At 45.7% G+C, this 19,618-nt stretch overlaps 1 protein-coding gene across 1 annotated transcript in view; it reads left to right on the top strand.

Annotated features, from left to right (window-relative positions):
- Window positions 1-8,692: 8,692 nt before the first annotated feature.
- SNX1 (sorting nexin 1) overlaps window positions 8,693-19,618 on the top strand; it is a 32,405-nt gene continuing 21,479 nt past the window's right edge. Inside the window, exons 1-5 of the mRNA XM_069956450.1 lie at window positions 8,693-8,876; window positions 16,086-16,188; window positions 16,972-17,093; window positions 18,074-18,140; window positions 19,353-19,396. Of these exons, the coding sequence (XP_069812551.1) occupies window positions 8,766-8,876; window positions 16,086-16,188; window positions 16,972-17,093; window positions 18,074-18,140; window positions 19,353-19,396 (447 nt within the window). The 5' untranslated portion in view covers window positions 8,693-8,765. The remainder of the gene's footprint in view (window positions 8,877-16,085; window positions 16,189-16,971; window positions 17,094-18,073; window positions 18,141-19,352; window positions 19,397-19,618) is intronic.

The raw sequence follows: 19,618 nt of genomic DNA, 5'->3' as shown, positions 1-19,618 counted from the left end.
CAGGATGTCAGTAGAGTAATGTCAAAGTATCGTATTCTGTGTCAGGAGAGACTACGGAGTCTGGTTCTGGGATATGTGCAGTATATATCCTGGAACAGAGCTGAAAATCTTTTAAGAAAGCAGTGCCTCAGAAGACCAAAAATCACTCCAGTCTTTTATAAACTGCAAAAGCAAAAAGATCAGGTAAAAGTCTGCAAAGCTTGAGACTGCACCATAAAACATTTTTGGTACTGTTCCCATTGATAGGAGTACATAGCTGTACATGAGTATGTTCTAGCAAGTGTGGGCTCTGTGTTCACACCTTAATGATAGCATATTGTAATATATGTGTATTTCAGGCTTACCTACAATGGAGGAACCAAACACTACAAAACCAGGAGCAGCGGCTACATCTCTCAGCAGTTCTTAACCAAGCTTTACAAAGAGTGCAGGAGGACAGCGGGATATTTTTGATCAAGCCTCTTATTTCTTGGGATGGAAGGTGATGGTTTTATAACATTAGGGGGAGCAAATGCTTTATTCAAGAAAACATATCCCTAAGGAAATGTAAAAGAAAGATTCCTGTCATCACTGTGCAGTGATTTAAAAGATGTACTTGAGAATAAATCGACTGTATGTAAAGTGCAGGGGCCTTTCATTACTTTTCTCCTTTTCCCACTTAGTTCTATGCTGGAGAGACGCAAGAAAATCAACTGTAATAAAAAAGCTTCTCGTCACTCTTTTCCCCCAGTCTGCAAGGTAACACCAGTGGTTAAAATCTTTGCATTGTTGTTGCATTAAATCATTGCATGTAAGAGTTAATATTATACTGTAATATCAAGATTTGTTTTCACACCTATATACAGCATTTTCTTTTCTCTTTAGGATGGAATATCATGTCATGGTATAACTTCTAAACCTGTGACCAAGAACTGGAGGAATATGCACATCCACACAGAGCTGAGACCACTAGTGGTAACCCCTAAATTGTTGGAGATGGATATACATAGATACCTGTGTAGGGAATGTTGGTGAGTACAAATCAAGAAGATGTCAATGTAAAGGATAATATGTGGCAGTTTCAGGCTACGTTCACACACAGTCAAGTAGTATTAAAATACAGCCAAAAGGTCAAAATAGAACATGTGAACAAGAGAAAAATAAATAAGTTTGTTGCAAAAATTATTTGTTAATTATGGGTATGTTCATTATTTTTATGCCTGTATTCAATTAAAGGGAACCTGTCACCCCCCGTGCCAGGGTGACAGGCTCCCGACCCCCCGTTAGAGCCCCCTATACTCACCTAATCCCGCCGGGTCCCGCTTCTGGAGGTGGTCGGGTGATGAAGATCTCAGCCGCTGCAGCCCGGCGCGCGCGCTGAGAGATGAGTCCAACACCCATAGAGAATGACAGGAGAGTCCAGCGCTCCGTCATTCTCTATGGGTGTTGGACTCATCTCTCAGCGCGCGCGCCGGGCTGCAGCGGCTGAGATCTCCGTGACCCGACCACCTCCAGAAGCGGGACCCGCCGGGATTAGGTGAGTATAGGGGGCTCTAACGGGGGGTCGGGAGCCTGTCACCCCGGCACGGGGGTGACAGGTTCCCTTTAAGTCCATTTTTTTCTCCTGTGTGTGCACCGATGATCAATAACCCATAGACATCAATAGAGCATATTATTACATTGGATATACATCTGTATTTTTCACTCAAAATTATGGACGTATTTTGCTTTTATTTAACAGTGTGTGACCCTAGCCTCAATCTTGATGGTAGGATCTTATTGTATAAAAGTACCAGGGAGTGAAATGAGAGGTGTTTGGGCAATGGCTGTAATCTACATTTACCTTCCTCCTCCTAATATAACATCAGGTTTTATTACTTACTGAGCATTCCTGATGTTTTGTTGTGAATGTTTGTTTTGCAGTGTAATGTCACAGCTGCAACATCCTTTACATGGTTTACCTATAAAACAACCATCAAATCTTGTCCATATCAAGAGGACTGCTGCTTTTCCTAAACTGTGAAGAGAAGAAAAATGGGAAGAAGGACTAATGGTCCGTTCACACGGAGTGACAATTCGCCCAATCGATCGTTTAATGATTTGGAAGCAACCATTTTGGTTTTTATAACGATCAGCGTTTAGACAAATAAATCATTAGAAAAATCGTCATTGCGATCGTTTTAAGTTCGCTTAAGCCCATCTCACACATAGGGTGAATCTTCGAAAGACTGTTTACAGAAAGCGATCTGCAAATTTTTAGCGGACGACCAACAACAATTTGAGAACATGTTGAAAGATCATGATAAACGATTTCTCACTCGTTGCTTGATCGTTTGCTGTGTTTACATGAGCCAATTATCGCTCAAATGCGAACGTTATTGCGAAAATTCGAACGATAATCGTTCTGTGTAAACGCACCATTATGCTAAGTTTTCACAAGACGATAATTGGCCCGATCGTACGATTAACGATGTCGGAGTAACGGTTATTTTTTTATAACGATCAGCGTTTAGACGGAACGATACATCATACAGAAAATTCGTTTTTCAATCGCTTAAGCCTATCTCACACGTTGGTTAAATCGGCGAACGACTGTTTACACAGTACGATCTGCGAATTTTTTGCGAACGACGAATGACGATTTGAGAACATGTTGTAAGATCAAAATGAACGATTTCTCGTTCGTCGTTTGATCGTTCGCTGCGTTTACACGTACGAATATCGTTCGAATTCGATCGTTATCGCGCAAATTCGCATGATAATCGTTATGTGTAAACCCAGCATAACTCTGTTCTATAAGACATTTTTTTTTTTTTTTAAATTGTAATTTTTATTGAATTTTCAACGAAAATAGACATATAACACATCAGGCTAGAAAAGCACATTCCGCCTCAACAGAACACTGTAGCATCGTGTAAAACAGAAAGCACATACATTAAGGTAACTAGTTGCCCAGCCCGAGTGAGAAGGAGCACATATTATTTAAAGAAAGGTGCTGGGGCCAGGGAACCAGTCGTGGCTTATCACCACAGCGCCTGTCCAAGAATGTCCTGACAGTGCCAAACAGACCAATCATACATTAGACACAAGACAAGTCAAAACAAGGACCAACAGGAGGGAGGTAGGAGGGGGGGGGGGGGCTAAACAACGAACGGAAAGGATTAAAGGATGGAAAGAAGTCTAGGATATACTGGCAATAGGAGTCCCATGGAGCCCAGATCAGATCAAAGGAGTCCAATTTATTGTTTAAGGATGCCGTGAGGCGTTCAAGGGAACGTAATTCCCTGACTCTAGCTTGGAATTGTCGAAACGGAAGGGGGGGAGGGCTGCTTCCAACTTTTGGCGATCAAAGACTTTGCCGCCGTTAACAGGACTAACAATAATTTAGCCTGCTTTTTCCGGACAGTTTTGGGAAATAGATTAAGGAGACAGAGGCTTGGTTCCCTAGGAATTCGCACTCCAAGAACTGCCGACACCAGCGCACAGACCTCCGACCAGAAAGGCCTCACAAGCTCACACTCCCAAAAAATATGGAATTGAGAGCCTAGCTCTCTAGCACACCTCCAGCATTGCGAAGATATCGAGGGGTTGAGCCTGTGAAGCAGTTCCGGGGTATGATACCAGAACATCAGAACTTTGTAATGGGACTCTTTGTAGGTGGTGCATATCGAGGAAGTAGCAGCCCGGTCCCATATGACAGACCAGCATTCCGGGGAGAAAGATCGCCCCAGTAGCGTTTCCCATTTAGTCATATATGAATGTCTCGCCTGAGAACCATCAGCAGGTGAACCAAGAATACGGTAAATATCGGAAATAAGACCAGAGGTCGAAGTTCCCATTCTGACCAACTGTTCAAAGGCAGATGGTTTGGATACAGTGAGGGCCCCCAGGCGGGACTCCATAAAGTGGCGAAGCTGGAGGTAGGCAAATCGCTCCAAGTGTGGGAGAGAGTGTTTTTCAATTAATTTATAGAAAGGGAGGAGTGTACGAGACAGGGGGTCGACCACATCAGCAAATTGGAAGAGGTTCTTCGATCCCCAAAGCCTTACCATCTGAGATTGAAGGCCAGGTTGGAAGTCTGGGAAAAGGAGAAAGGAGTTCAGGGGGGAGGCGGTAGAGGCCAGCTTAAACCGGGTAGAACAAGAGGACCCTATAAGACATTGTTATGCACCGGTGTGAAGTGTCAATTATATCTAAAGTAGCATTGTGGGATTTTTGTTAAATTTTGATATAACTGGTCAGCTGACTGTGAGTGGAGTGACAGTGTAAGGAACATGCAACTGGATGCCAGGTGTGTGGACACAAACAGCCAGAACATGTTCATACCACTTGTAATCATGTACACAGTTCTATCCTTAGTATGACCATTTTCTGGACATTTTTCAAATAATTGCCCTCATTGGACTGTTCTCAGTATCAGCATGCTATGTCCCATTAATAAATAAAATGTACAAAAAAATCATAATGTTGTATTAAAATGTTTCTTGTTCACTGCGGTCAGTAAAAATATAGTGCAAAAAAGTTTTACTCACCATGATAAAAATCTACAGGTAGATTGCATGATAAAAGTCAATTTAAAGAGGTATTTATCTCATCTAATACAATTACACTTCTAGGACTTATCAAGTTAAGTCTTTGTTTGCAAATACATATATTTAGCAAACTTGCTACTTTCTCCTCCTCATATGCTGCTCTTTCCCCTCCCATTGTTGACAGCTTGTTGTCTAAGTTTAGCTATATTAGTTAGGATGGTAATATCCCTTAAAATGCAAGGACCAATGGCTCATATCTCTCCCTCATCACTGTGCAAGGCCTTCTTTGCAGGTGGCACATGGGTCACTGGAAATGATACTGTAAACACAACCCCACTTTCACTTACAGGACATTGCATATGCCCAGGTCTAAGTGATAATTTAACAGCACTGATTTTTTTGTTTCCTGAATTCAGGCCTGTATTTAGAGTTCATGCTGCCCTAGGCACTTTGCACGCGGAGGCCCCCCTCCCTCCTCGGTTACATGCATGATATATACCCTGGCACTTGTGTGCCGCTCTGCTTGATGCCCGCTCTTCTCATCAAACAGACGTGATGAAGGAAGGAAGGAGGCCGGGGACGTCTTAGTTTGGGGACCGCTTCTGTCCAGTGTCGGACTGGGGTACCTGGGGCTCACCAGAGGAAATGATCCTTGGGGCCACCAATATAGAACCAGTGAGACACGACATGCTGACCCCGTCCTTTCCTGGATTCATCTGTATCTGTGACAAATCCCTTTTTCAGTCGAACTAAAACTCTCAGAACCCTCTCTATTTATACAGCTCTCAGGGTATACTGGGAGTTGTCGTCTCTGAGAGGACAACCCTATAATAAGTCACTGTGTGCAGAGTCTCCTGGTGGCTGCAATCTGTGGGTGACAACCATCAGCCCTGAAAGTCCAGCAATACATCTGTCTACACTGTACTACAACTCCCAGCATATCCTGAGGGCTGCAGACTGTCAGTACATGCTGGGAGTTGTAGTGCCTGCAGCTGTTGTAGTTGGGTCCTATACACTGGATGCTTTGTGGCATATAATGATACATAGATCTGTGGGGGCTCAGTGTAGGGAAGTGACCCCAGAACATCACTAATAGGGATAGGGGTAGATGTTGTTGTTCTATCCTCTATTAGTGATGTTCTGGGGTCATTTCCCTACACTGAGACCCCACAGATCTATGTTCTGATCTCCCACAAAGCGCCCAGTGTACAATGCACCTAGGACCCAACTACAACAGCTGCAGGCACTACAACTCCCAGCATTTACTGACAGTCTGCAGCCCTCCGGATATGCTGGGAGTTGTAGTTCCTGCAGCTGTTGTAGTTGGGTCCTAGGTGCATTGTACACTGGGCGCTTTGTGGGAGATCAGAATACATAGATCTGTGGGGTCTCAGTGTAGGGAAGTGACCCCAGAACACCACTAATAGGGATAGGGGTAGATGTTGTTGTTCTGTCCCCTATTAGTGATGTTCTGGGGTCATTTCCCTACACTGAGCCCCCACAGATCTATGTATTCTGATCTCCCACAAAGCATCCAGTGTACAATTCCCCTAGGACCCAACTACAACAGCTGCAGGCACTACAACTCCCAGCATGTACTGACAGTCTGCAGCCCTCAGGATATGCTGGGAGTTGTAGTTCCTGCAGCTGTTGTAGTTGGGTCCTAGTTTAAAAGTTTGCGCTAGTGTACTGTAGTGACCGCGGGGCTGTGTCAGTACACTACCGCAAAAAATACACTGACCCAATGGTATACAGGCTCTGCACGCTATAGAAGTGATTACAGTGCAGTTACTAATGACTTACAGATGACGTCTTCTCCGATTGGCATCGCTCACTTTTTTGCTTTCTTCTCCATCTGGCGCAGCATCATGAAGACTTCTCCGACCAAAACTCATATGCAGGCGGGCAGCTGGGGTGACGGTGAGCAGCTAGGGGTGGCTGCGGGGGGTGCAGGGGGAGAGGCTGGGGGGTGCAGGGGAAAGGCTGGGGGGTGCAGGGGGAGAGGCTGGGGGTGCAGGGGAGAGGCTGGGGGGAGTGCTGGGGGTGCAGGAGGAGAGGCAGGGGGGTGTAGGAGGAGAGGCTGGGGGTGCAGAGGGAGAGGCTGGGGGGTTGCTAGGGGAGAGGCTGGGGGGGTGCTAGGGGAGAGGCTGGGGGGGGTGCTGGAGGTGCAAGAGGAGAGGCAGGGGGTGTAGGAGGAGAGACTGGGGGGTGCTGGGGGGGTGTAGGAGGAGAGACTGGGGGGGTGCAGAGGGAGAGGCTGGGGGGGTGCAGAGGGAGAGGCTGGGGGTGCAGCAGGAGAGGCTGGTGGAAGAGGGAGCAGCCGGGGAGCAGAGGCAGGTGAGGTAGGCCGGGCAGGTCCGCCCCCAATGCAGCTTCGGGTCTGGTGAGTCTCCGGCGGGCACACACTGCCTCTATCACAGGCCGGAAGCTCACAGCTGCAGCCCCGCGGTGCACGAACTTCTCTCCTGTTCGGCACGATGACGTCACGTCGTCACGTGCGTCGCTGCCGAGCGGGAGAGAAGGACCGCAGGGCTGCAGCTGTGAGCTGTGGCCTGTGATAGAGGCAGTGTGTGCCCGCCGCAAGCTGCACAACCCCCGAACAGCATGGCAGGGGTGAAATTTTTTTTATTTTTTTGTAATGAGAAAAAAAATTTGGTCCCTGCGGGTGCCGCCCTGGGCACCGGACCACGTGTGCCTAGTGGCAAATACGGCCCTGCCTGAATTATAAGCAACTCTTTTCATAGTCTTCATTACAAATGACCAGGCCATATGGGGCTTAGGAGCCCTCCATCTGAAATAGGTGTGGGTCCCAGAGGTGGAAACATGTGGATATTAAGTAAGTGTTCCAGATGGGTATACCCATTTTTAACCCTTTGAGGACCAGGCTCTAAATGACCCAGTGGACTGCGCAAATTTTGTTCTTTGCGCTTTCGTTTTTCCCTCCTCCCCTACTAAGAGCTCCAGTTTTTAACGCCGGGCTTACAGATGTCCCCGCAGCTCCGGGGATTTATGTTGAGGCGCACTGCCTCTACATAAATCCCAATTGCACAAAGCCCATCTGTGCAAAAATGTTGAAATCTACGTCAGCTCAGAGCTGGCGTAGGTTTCAGTATAATTTTTCCACCGGAAAAAATGATAAATGCGGCGCACGCAGAGGCCGCACCCCCTCTGCGTGCTGCCACACACCCCGTAATGCCCCCTCTCCGCCCCACTGGCGAAGGTGGCGCAGATGGGGAAGATGAGAAAAAAATATTCGCAAAAATACCATTTGCGAATATTTTTACGTCGATCTGTCCCATCTACGCCTAAAAAGGCATTTACGTCTTTCCATACATGTCCCCCATAGTATACACTCCGGCCTGGATCCCTAGCGGCGCGCAGTGATAACTGACATGTCAGTTTAGTCCGGCAGCTATTAATTGAATAGTGGCCGCACAGACCTGTCAGTCCACACAATGGAAAGTGCGACTCCGGCAGTAACGCCGGGGATGATCTTCACAGACACCGGCCATTCTGTGACACAGCTGGGTCACAGAGAGGCCGGTGTCTTACAGCATGTAAACCCGGCCTGGGGCTGCATCCAACTTCTTTAGCCACCAGTATTCAAATGTCAAACAATCAGACTTGAGCATGCTCGAATTGCACTCATCTCTCATAGTAACGTAAAGACATGTCCATCCAGTTCAGCTATGGCCTACAGCTATTGGCAGCCATTGCTGATAAGTGGCATAGTCGGGTGCAAGAGCAAGCTGGCGGTTTTCTGTTATCTAGTGCTACTATGTAAGTTCTGATACATAGTGCTAGTTTTATCCATTTCATTATAGCTTATTTTCTGTTCCCTGTATCTTGGTGCCTCACATTGCAGTTTGCTATTGTGGTAATCCAGAGAAAGCTAAACTTGAGGTAGAAGCCAGTTTTTCTTTTATTAGCAGAAAAGTAAACCTCCCTTCCAACTCCAGATCTGCCAATAAGAATTAGTTCCTGGCTCGACCATCCTTTTCCAGGAATGTGACACCTATATTCCTCTGTTCCCCTATCTGTTCCCTTCTGGGACTACACCCAGGCCACACAGGCTGACAGGCTTCTTATTCCAGGATCTTTACACTTTCTCTCGTGCTGCCATTACCTTCCACCACACGGGGGCGCTGCTCCGCATTTGTTTTGTTTTTCCTCTTGACGTCAGCGCGACATCGCCCTCAGCCCGCTGCTGGCCGGAGTTCCTGTGTAATCCCGCAGCTTCCGGCAGCTCCAGTGATGGCGGATGAGAGTGGAGTCTTACAGCACGGTCCCCCGGAACTGGATGAAGATGAGGAGGCACCGGGCAGCGACAGCGACACGGAGGGAGAGGACATATTTACCGGGGCTGTGAGTGGTGTTGTTACAGTTGCTGTATAGTAAGGCCGGCAGGTGGCGGTGTGCTGTCCTGTCCTCAGGCTGTGATATCACGTCAAGCAGAGTGTGATCTACGGCCGCACATTGCGCTGTCCTGTCCGCTCTACGGCCGCACATTGCGCTGTCCTGTCCGCTCTACGGCCGCAAATTGCGCTGTCCTGTCCGCTCTACGGCCGCACATTGCGCTGTCCTGTCAGCTCTACGGCCGCACATTGCGCTGTCCTGTCAGCTCTACGGCCGCACATTGCGCTGTCCTGTCCGCTCTACGGCCGCACATTGCGCTGTCCTGTCAGCTCTACGGCCGCACATTGCGCTGTCCTGTCCGCTCTACGGCCGCACATTGCGCTGTCCTGTCCGCTCTACGGCCGCACATTGCGCTGTCCTGTCCGCTCTACGGCCGCACATTGCGCTGTCCTGTCCGCTCTACGGCCGCACATTGCGCTGTCCTGTCCGCTCTACGGCCGCACATTGCGCTGTCCTGTCCGCTCTACGGCCGCACATTGCGCTGTCCTGTCCGCTCTACGGCCGCACTTTGCGCTGTCCTGTCCGCTCTACGGCCGCACATTGCGCTGTCCTGTCAGCTCTACAGGGCTATCTAGAGTGCAGGATATACACCCCAAAATGTGCTGGGAGTCCATGTAGCTAGGGGAGTGCAGCTGTGTCGGTGCGACCCTCAGTGTAGGCTGAGGGGGGGGGGTTGTGTATGCAGGTGTGCCCCCCGGAGTAGGTGGGGTGGGTTGCCTGTTTGTACCCCCCCAGAGTCGGCCGAGTAATTGTGCACCCAGAGTAGCCTGAGAGGCTGTGCAGGTGTGCAGTAGACGGAGTAGTTGTGCACCTATAGTCGGCCGGCGGGGTGGGGGTACAGGTGTGTGCCCCTCTGAGTAGGGTGGGGATTGTGCGCCCAGAGTAGCCGTGCAGGTGTGCCCCTCAGAGTAGGCGGAGTAGTTGTGCACCTATAGTCGGCCGGCGGGGTGGGGGTACAGGTGTGTGCCCCTCTGAGTAGGGTGGGGATTGTGCGCCCAGAGTAGCCGTGCAGGTGTGCCCCTCAGAGTAGGCGGAGTAGTTGTGCACCTATAGTCGGCCGGCGGGGTGGGGGTACAGGTGTGTGCACCTCTGAGTAGGGTGGGGGTTGTGCGCCCAGAGTAGCCGTGCAGGTGTGCCCTCGCTGACCCCAGTTCCCTTGCAGGGTTGCATTCAGTTTGGGTACATAGTATACATATGGGGGTGATGGCAGCCTCTGTACAGCTTTGTGGAGTATACCGGCAATGTATAATATCAGTATCCAGTATATGCGCTGCAGATTGGTCAGTATATTCCTGGCCACTACTACATCTGTTTTTAGAGCTGTAAGTACAGGAAGCAGCTGCTTGTATATGACTCCTGATAGAACTGGTTTGCTCCGAGCTATCTGGTATCTCCTTATGAGAAGATGGAGGAGACAGATGTTATGTGTTATTACTTTCTCTGGTCTTGATCAGCTTCTGCTGGTTTTACGGTCTGTGATTTTTGTTGTTTTCTTTGCTGTAAAGCGCTATGGAACATGTGAGCTATAAAGACTATTTGCACCAACAATATTATGCTAAACGTCAAGAAGAGTAAGCTGCCTCACATTGACCTGTGGCATCATCGTTCATGGGGAGTCGCTGGTCCATGGGTTTGGGGGCCTTGATTCTCTCTTTTGTCATTAGTTTCAGCACTTATAATTAAAGATGAGCGAACCGGGTTCGAGTCCATCCGAACCCGATTGATCGCATTTGATTAGCTGGGGCTGCAGAACTTGGATAAAGCTCTAAGGTTGTCTGGAAAACGTAGATACAGCCAATGACTATATCCATGTTTTCCACATAGCCTTAGGGCTTTATCCAAGTTCAGCAGCCACCGCTAATCAAATGCTGATCGCTCGGGTTTGGATGGACTCGAGCATGCTCCAGGTTCGCTCATCTCTACTTTTAATGCTAATAGACTCTCTGCAGGAAGTTCCTCAGGTTCGCCCCCTGTTGACAGTAGTGGTGACTTTCCACAGCTATGGAGTTGCAGTGTGTGGACTATGTAGGGGGTCCACCTGAGAGCTGAGCAGTGGTGATGGCCCAGTGGACAGTCTAGACCAGTGCTCTCCAGCCTTTGGCTATCCAGCTGTCGCAAATTACAAGTTTTAGGGCCGTATTACCTGGCACAATCTATAGGGGGAAACCAGTGCCAACCTGTCAGCTCAGCGCTTGCTTCCTCCTTGTTCCCTGCTTGCTGTCTGTGTTATTACATGTACAGACAGCAGGGGGGAGCTGCAGGAGGGACTGCCCGGAAGAACTTTAGATCCCCGGGTGGCCCATTGAAGAAAGCAGCGGGAGGGGCAGGACTGCTGTGGCTTCAGAGACCGGCTGTGAAGTTGCACCGGCAGCTGCGGGGAACCTGGAAAAGCCAGGAAGACACTGAAGAGCTTGAAGAATTATGTATATACTTATTATTGAGCCGTATACTAATTTACATTACTAATCAGGCTGTGTAATACACCCCTTACATTTAAGATGTAAGAACAGGATAGCATGTACATTTTATCAGTTTACACTCTATCAGTAAAATGATGCGGGGACCAGTTGAGGGGAATCCTTGTTGGTGAGCAGACATTTTTCAAAGTGAATGTTCCATCAGGCCCGGGCTGAAGCACTGGAGGCAGGCCGACCCATCCCCAGTGGGAGGAATTATAATCATTATAATCAATGGAGCCATATCATAGAGGGCGGGGGTTTCCTCCCACTGGGGATGGGTCGGCCTGCCTCCAGTGCTTCAGCCCGGGCCTGATGGTACATTCACTTTAAGGTCCATGGCGGCATCTCTGCCCATTAAAAAGTTGGCATCCTCAGTTTCTCTGACCAAGCTGAAGAAAACTGGCACCTGTTCAGTCAGTGCAACATTGTACATAGCTTATAATAAGCCTATTGAGACAACAGAGCCTATAGGATGTCAAGATTGAGAAACATTGTATATTTAGTTGAATGTGGGAGGTTTTTATGCACTGCTCTGTTAGCATAGTGCCTTAAAGGAGAGGTCAGGTGAAAATTTTTATTAAAGAATTGTATTGCCCCCCAAAAGTTATACAAGTGATCAATATACCCTTATTATGGGGAATGCACTTACTACTGCATCAAGGCTTCACTTCCTGGATAAAATATTGATGTCACGACCCGACTCCCAGAGCTGTGCGGGCTGTGGCTGCTGGAGAAGATTATGGCAGAGAGATGCTCAGTGTCCCTCCAGTGCCCTTTGTCCCTCAGTGTCCCCCTGCCATCATCCTCTCCAGCAGCCACAGCCCGCAATGCTCTGGGAGTCGGGTCATGACATCACCATGTTATCCAGGAAGTGAAGCCTTGATGCAGTAGTAAGTGCAGGGAAAAAGGCACTTTATAAGCATTTCCCGTAATAAATGTATATTGGTGATTTGTATAACTTTTGGGGGGCAATACAATACTTTAATAAAAGTGTTCACCGGACTTCTCCTTTAAGATCCAACAATGGCAAAATCCAAAGCATAAACTGCACAGGTAACAATAAAACTGTACTCAAGGGTGCACGCACTCCAGGGGCTGGTCCAAGAACCCAATAGGATGCAGTGTTCCACTTTAGATATCCTTTTGAAGCTTGAATAAGATCCAGCAATATCCAAGCTGAAGAGGTACGCTGTCTGGCATACAGTGCCAAAGGCCAGTAGTGATCAGGTATCCCAGGATCCCCAGTGGTATCTTATGTCTCAATAATGTTATTGGATATGTAAAGAAAAAAAACTTAGCATGAGGGTATATAAAAATAGCAAAGATAACAAAGTGTGTGGAGTGCTGCTCATGTCCAGAGCCTGTAGCACCATGATGGCTTTTACTTCAGCAATCAAAACCTGCCTGAACCATGGTCCCTGGGGCACTTTGGGTGGGGAGAAGCCACTGGGGCCCTGTCCAGAAGCTTGCGGGCAGCATGAAAGTGAAGATAGGTTCTCTTTAAGGGAGAAGAACTCTGGGTAATAAGGGAGATAACTTAATCTCCAGCAAACAACTGATTCTGCTGGGGAAAGCTGCAGCCTGACAGGTATGTCTCCTGCAGTGCAGCTATGTGAGATACAGGTATATGGGTTGTTGGATGTGCAAATCTTCCAGTACATATCAAACAGTTCTTATTGTTACTTAGCACTGATATGACTTGTATTTTATATGGCAACTTGTTTTTCATGCCCAAATACTTTCTGCTGTTGAAAAGTGGGTCATTATGTTTAGTTGGAATTCGTGCCATATTCTACATAGCACAGATACCTTTTTTTTTTTTCATTAAATGTTTTTTCATTTTTGCAATAGAATGTGAGACAAACAGAAATACATAAAAAAAAAACTAACAACACTAACACAGGCACTTTACTGTAAATAACCTAAGTGCATTAGCATGAGAAAAAAAGCGCAGATACCTTTTGATATGCTGCTGCCCATGGTGAGACTAAGGGTATGTGCACACTACAGAATCCGCATGGATAACTGCCAGCGGATTCCGTACACACTCTCGCTTGAAGTTCCGCAGGTCCCATAGGCTCCTTACTATGCACTATGCACAGTTCTTTTGTAGACCGCGGAATCTGCCTGTGCATAGTAAGGAGCCTATGGGACCAGAAGAACTTCAAGGGGGGGGAATGGAATCCGCTGGAAATTATCCGTGTGGATTGGGTAGTGTGCTTCCATACTTGTTGTTATCTATTCAGTCTCCTCCCAGTTCTCAGCTGGTGTTTTCTGCTGAAGACACAAAAATCTGTGTGTGAGCCTTTTTCTCCCTCTACCCTCCTCCTCCCTACCTTCTGCGATGTCTGATGTAAACAAGTCCCTGACTGACTTTATCTGCAGCATTGTAGCCTCTTGGTAATTCCGGGAGGGATAATCACAGTGAGTTCATTCAGCAACCTGACCTCAGATTAACCCCCTCAGCATTACAAAGAAGCTACACTGTTGCAGATAAAGCCAGTCAGGGACTTGTTTACATCAGCTGTCTCAGAAGGGAGGGGGGGGGGAGGGGGAGACCGAGAGAAAAGCTCACACACAGATTTTTGTGTTTTCAGCAGAAAGCAGCAGCTCAGAACTGGGGGTAGGAGACTGAAAACATAATAACAAGTATGGAAGGTATTGTAAGGGTATGTGCACACTACCCAATCCGCATGAATAATTTCCAGCAGATTCCGTTGCTTCGTAAAATACCCCTTTAATAATACTTGACCTGTCACTTATGGCCGTTGCGTGCATCTATTCTACCCAGAAACTTTTAGGTAGCCAGAGCATGGATTAGCTCCACTGTGAGTCTAATCCGCATCTAAAACTGTGGATAGATAAGCAATAGATTTTTAGGGTTCATTCAGATGTACTGGATGTGCAGCAGATCCACAGCAGATTTGATGGCGCAGATTTGATGCTGTGTTCACTTATTTAGTTACATTGATATTATATCTGCTGTTGATCCTGTACGTGTCAGTGCACCCTTAAGATGGACAAAAACTGTGTAGTCTGCACAGAGCCATAGTGTGCCGGAGTAGAGCTGCTCCTTTCTGTTTGTTTTGGGGACAGAGCCGTAAGGAACATAGAAACCAGCCTCACCTTCGGCTTATTTCAGGACAGTAGACATCTCTTGTTTCTAGTTAAGCTGTATATTTGGCAGGAGTACAGATTGTTTTGCTGATGGAAAACATTTTAGTGGGCTGCAGGAATGATCCAACATACTACACATTCACCATCTGAAAAGAATAGTCAGCTTTTCATTGACCTCCCAGAACACATGACTTGTGTGCTGCGTCCAAATATGAGTCAGGAGCCAGGAACTCGGATGGAAACTGGAGACACCTCACTAGGTTCTCTCGGGGAAACTGCACTGACAACACAGGCAGGAAGCGATGGAGGGGGATGAGCTGAACATTACTTATACATGTTGACTATCAGTTTAGCAGGAACGCCATGAGGCACAGTCATGTGATGAGCTCTCTTGTACCCAGGGAACAGGAATGCTGTGGTTATCATCAAAGATCAGCCATGTGAATGTAGGGGATGAGAGATGACAAAACCTATAGTTGTTGAGCTGACATAAAAATAGTCATTGCAGTCATGATCTGAAATGTCACTTTTTAGTCACACTGGCTCCACGCAAGTGAATGTGTATTGAAAACACATGGCCTCACCTGACCTGTCTGTTTTATGAAATACATGTTTTCCCCCTTGAATCCTCTCTGCACATGAATGTCCATATGTTCTTATGATCAGACTACAGTTGCTGAGACGACTTCCTCACAAACAGACCCTTAAACTGTGCTGAATGCTGTAGATCAGGGATGGGAAACCCTCTGCCCTCCAGCTGTTGCAAAACTACAATTCCCATTATGCGAAGCTTTGGCTGTCCAGGCATGTTGGGAATTGTAGTTTTGCAACAGTTGAAGGGCTGAAGGTTCCCCATGTCTGCTGTAGATACTAAGTAATGGAGAAGACTACACACCCTATATGTGCCCTGTGTGTATGTGTACAACACAATGAATGACCAGCAAATACAAAGACATTTTTAACCCTGACTAGTCCAGATACATTCCAGTGACCTATTTCAGTGGCTGTGACTAAAACAAAAGCTTTACAGAAATTTCTCAACTCTTTTTTAAAGCCTTTTTTTTACCCTTCAAAACCAACAGCTTTCAACCTGTAGACTGGCTAGCAGTGGTCTATGACATAAGTATTTGCAGTTTATAAGACCTGTCAGACTTTCTGCCTTGGATACACAGCAAGGTTTATTTTTCCTCATTTGTCATAAGCCAAACCACACGTGCAAGTATCTTGGTTATATTCTGGAAGAGCGCACACTGTGTGCTGAGATGCATCATGGCCATTTGCAGAGACCAGGAGCAGTCAGTGTTGTCAGTTGATTCTCTCGGATTAACAGAAACAGTAGTTCCACATACAAGTAATCTTTTTTTTTTTTTTTCTTCTAAGTATACAATGCTTTTTCCTTGTTGGCTTGTCTAACCAGTATAACAGAAATGTAATACTCCTAGAGAGCTAATACGTAAACTGGCTTCTTAGATCCTGTTTGTGATCTTAGCAGCTGGTGTGTGGAAAGTCTTGTCAGGTTCCCCTGTGATTACAATACTTGTCGTCTATTGGCCTGTTTCCTCACGGTCCACTTATGTTTCAGAGCAAGGAAGTGATTGCCCCATTGCCCCAGAAGGAGGTGGTCCAAGAAACTTCAAGGGAAAATGGACTGTTCCTGGATGATGATGACCAAGATTTGTTTGCAGGTATAGATAATGAATTTTGTACAAGAAATGCGTTATAAACTCCTTTCTAAAAGGCCAGTTTCACACATACTGCATTGCAGCAAATTTGACGCTGTGAGTTCCGCAGAAAAATCCACTGCCATGCTCTGACCTTTCATTTCATATGAATTTACATTCTGCTGCGAGAATGTAGCCCCTGCCCAATTAACCCACCGCTGCCGGGCTAATACATTACCCGTCCGCGTTGCCGCTTGCTTCTCCAGCTCCCTGGTGTCCCGCTAGAAGTGAGAAGCGCGGGCAGGTAATGTATTTGTTAGCCCGGCGGCAGATTTTGCAGTGTAAAATCCACTGCAATACGGTACGTGTGACACTGGCCTAAAGCTAAAAAGCTAGAAACCTAGTTGGGCATATAGACTGGAGTGATCATGAACTTGTGTTCTCTTGTTCTGGTCTGGTATGGCGTAGCAGCGAGGTTCCATTGAAGTGAATGGAACTGAATTGTGATACCATACAAAACCCGAGGACATAGTTTGCCTCTGCTCTTTTGGAAACATTGACTGGATAAGTTGGGTGTTACTTATCTGATACTTTTGATATTTGTACACAGTCAGGGCTGACAGCTTGTCTTTGCTTTTTAAAAAAAGAGTGATCAGAATGGACTACAGTAATATTCCTGCATCTTCTCAGACAAACAATGGTGTAAACAACCTCTTAGCAAATGACAATGTACAGAAGGCACCATCCTATAAAAGTAAAACAATAAATTTGGTAGCTGTCTCACTTTGTTTTGTTGTTATATTTTAGAATCCACTGTCAAGTTATCGGTGGACAGTTCACGCAGCAATCAGAAAGAGGAGGCTCCTCTTAGTACACCTGCGCTTATTGCAGCCGCATCAGCTACCTCCAAGCAAAAGACTTATGAGGAGGTAATTTCCAAGAACATTCTAGTGTCTTTGAACCCACCTCTGCTATATGATGCACACACATAACCTCTGCTAGATTATAGAGACACACACACATTTAAATACATATTGTATTTACAAAGTCGAGCACACCCCGAGCAGTAATGGAAGGACCTTCAGTGATGTCAAAGTCATGTGATTAGTCAGAGACATCGCTGCAGGTCCTTCAGTGCGCGGGTAAGTTCCACGGGGTTATTACATGCAGCACTTAACCTCCAGATTTATCTCCTACCCAGCGCTGATCTCTCTGATCGGTGCCCGGTATGGGGAGGGAGAAGGTTGTGCAGCTATCAGCAATTGCACAGCTCATCCAGCCGTCAGGCACAGGGCTGAATCTGTGCATCTTATAAGACAAACAATACGGTAAGTAATATTGCTCTATAGGTCCTGCAGAAATGTACACAAGAATCGGAAATTTATTTCGCCAGTTTTAACCTTTGGTGAATTAAGGTTAGTTCAGTAGAACCAAGAGACGTCTGGTAATGTGGCCATAACAAACACGAAAATGTGGTTTACAAATTGCAGATTTTGTACTGAAGATCCTTAACAATGTAGAGTACAAGGATTTGATGAAACCCTGTAACATAGGGAATAGGATGTGCTGCAGGTTTGTAAATCTGTGGTTGTGACCTATTTGCTGCATATTCTTTAAAAAAAATTCAATTGCAATAAAAAGGGTAACATCTACTGCAAAGGTCCCTGGTAATCTTCTAACCCTTCATATATTAGTTTCAACCCTTTTTGGTTAGTTGAAAATATTTAAACAATAGTGGGAAGTTATTCATGTGAGTCGGGGGGTTCTGTAACAACAAGAAAAAAACTAGAGTAAAGAAATATTTTCAATTGGAAATTGTGAGCAAACTAAAATCATTGCAAAAAGATAAATGCCAAGTAGACTTTAGCCATGACAGTGTATTCTTATTACTTATTCTCTTTGCTTTCAGTTAGAAGAGGAAGAGCAGGAGGATCAATTTGACCTGACTGTCAGTATCACAGATCCAGAGAAGATTGGTGAGCACTCCTGCCCCGGAAGACTCTTAAATTATAATCTATGTAGCCTGTAATTAGTGGAGATCTCCGGAGGATATAGAAGAACTGACTGCATGCAGTACACATACTGTGTATTCTGGCTGCTTTTATCACATGGTTATTGCAGTGTTTTAACTCAAATACTTAAAATAAAAGTCCGGTGAAAATTTTTATTAAAGTATTGTATTGCCCCTAAAAAGTTATACAAATCACCAATATACATTTATTATGGAAAATGCTTTTATAGTGCTTTTTTTCCCCTGAACTTATTACTGCATTAAGGCTTCACTTCCTGGGGAAAAAAAAACTTTGTGAATTTCCCGTAATAAGTGCATATTGGTGATTTGTATAACTTTGGGGGCAATACAATACTTAAATAAAAAATTTTGCTGGACTTCTGCTTTAATAATGTTGGCATCTTGAATTGTGCTTTGATACTTAAAAGGTTATTTCATCTTTAAGAGGTTTTAACAGGTTTGAATGACACATTAATTCAGTTCGTACAGATGACTTGGCTTTTAAACAGTTGTCAAATGCAAATTAGAGTGTTTGCTGGTGAAAAAATTATACATTTACTGTACTTTATTTTGTATAGCATAACTAACCAATACTATAGTTTTCTGCTTAGTCCTATATATTTTGTCAGTTTTAAAGGGAACCTGTCAGGTAGGTGAGGGTAGCATGACATAGCAACAGACATGCTGTTTCCAGTGGAAGGTTACTTATGCCAGGATGTCTTGTAGGTTAGGAGAATTTACAACCAAAATCAGGCAGCATGTGACCAGAGAAAGTTATCGCAGCCTGTGTCCGCACTCATCTGCCATTGATTGACAGATTTCTCTATATTGCTGTTCATAGTGAGAAACCTGTCTGTCATCAGGACATAGGAGGGGGCAGCAGTGACTCCTCTTTGGCCAGACGCTGTATGGTTTCAGATGTAAATGCTTACCATACATAGACAAGGTAGATGTTAAAATTAAAATGTCTGCCCCAATGTTATGCTGCCATCCGCAACAACAAGTTCCCTTTAATTTACTTTTGTAAAAGGATTAATTGAGAAAGGGTGGAGAGGGTATGCCTTCTCGGGTTTTTGTTTGTACTGGGGGATAAATTGTTTTTATTTTATTTTTTTTCAATAAAAAAAGATTTGCTTAAAAAAAAAAAAAAAGATTAATTAAGGATTCTTTTTTTTAGGTGATGGTATGAATGCATATGTAGCTTATCAAGTATCAACTCAGGTAAGTAATGGATGCCAGTGAATTCCTTAAAAACATTAAATACAAAGTTTTGGTACATCGCAGCTCATCATATATCAGAGAGGCTGTACTTTGGGGAGGCATTACTGTATATTGATATTGTGGTTGTTCTCATTATTAATAGCGGCGGTAGTAGTACATTTTATGAAAATACAGTTTAAATAAGTGTATCTTTCTTCTGTTGCTGTTTGATGACAACATTAG

Source organism: Dendropsophus ebraccatus, chromosome 1, assembly GCF_027789765.1.
Source record: "Dendropsophus ebraccatus isolate aDenEbr1 chromosome 1, aDenEbr1.pat, whole genome shotgun sequence".
Classification (NCBI taxonomy): Eukaryota; Metazoa; Chordata; class Amphibia; order Anura; family Hylidae; genus Dendropsophus; species Dendropsophus ebraccatus.
Note: the sequence above shows the minus strand (reverse complement) of the source record. Positions and strands in the feature narration are given on the sequence as shown.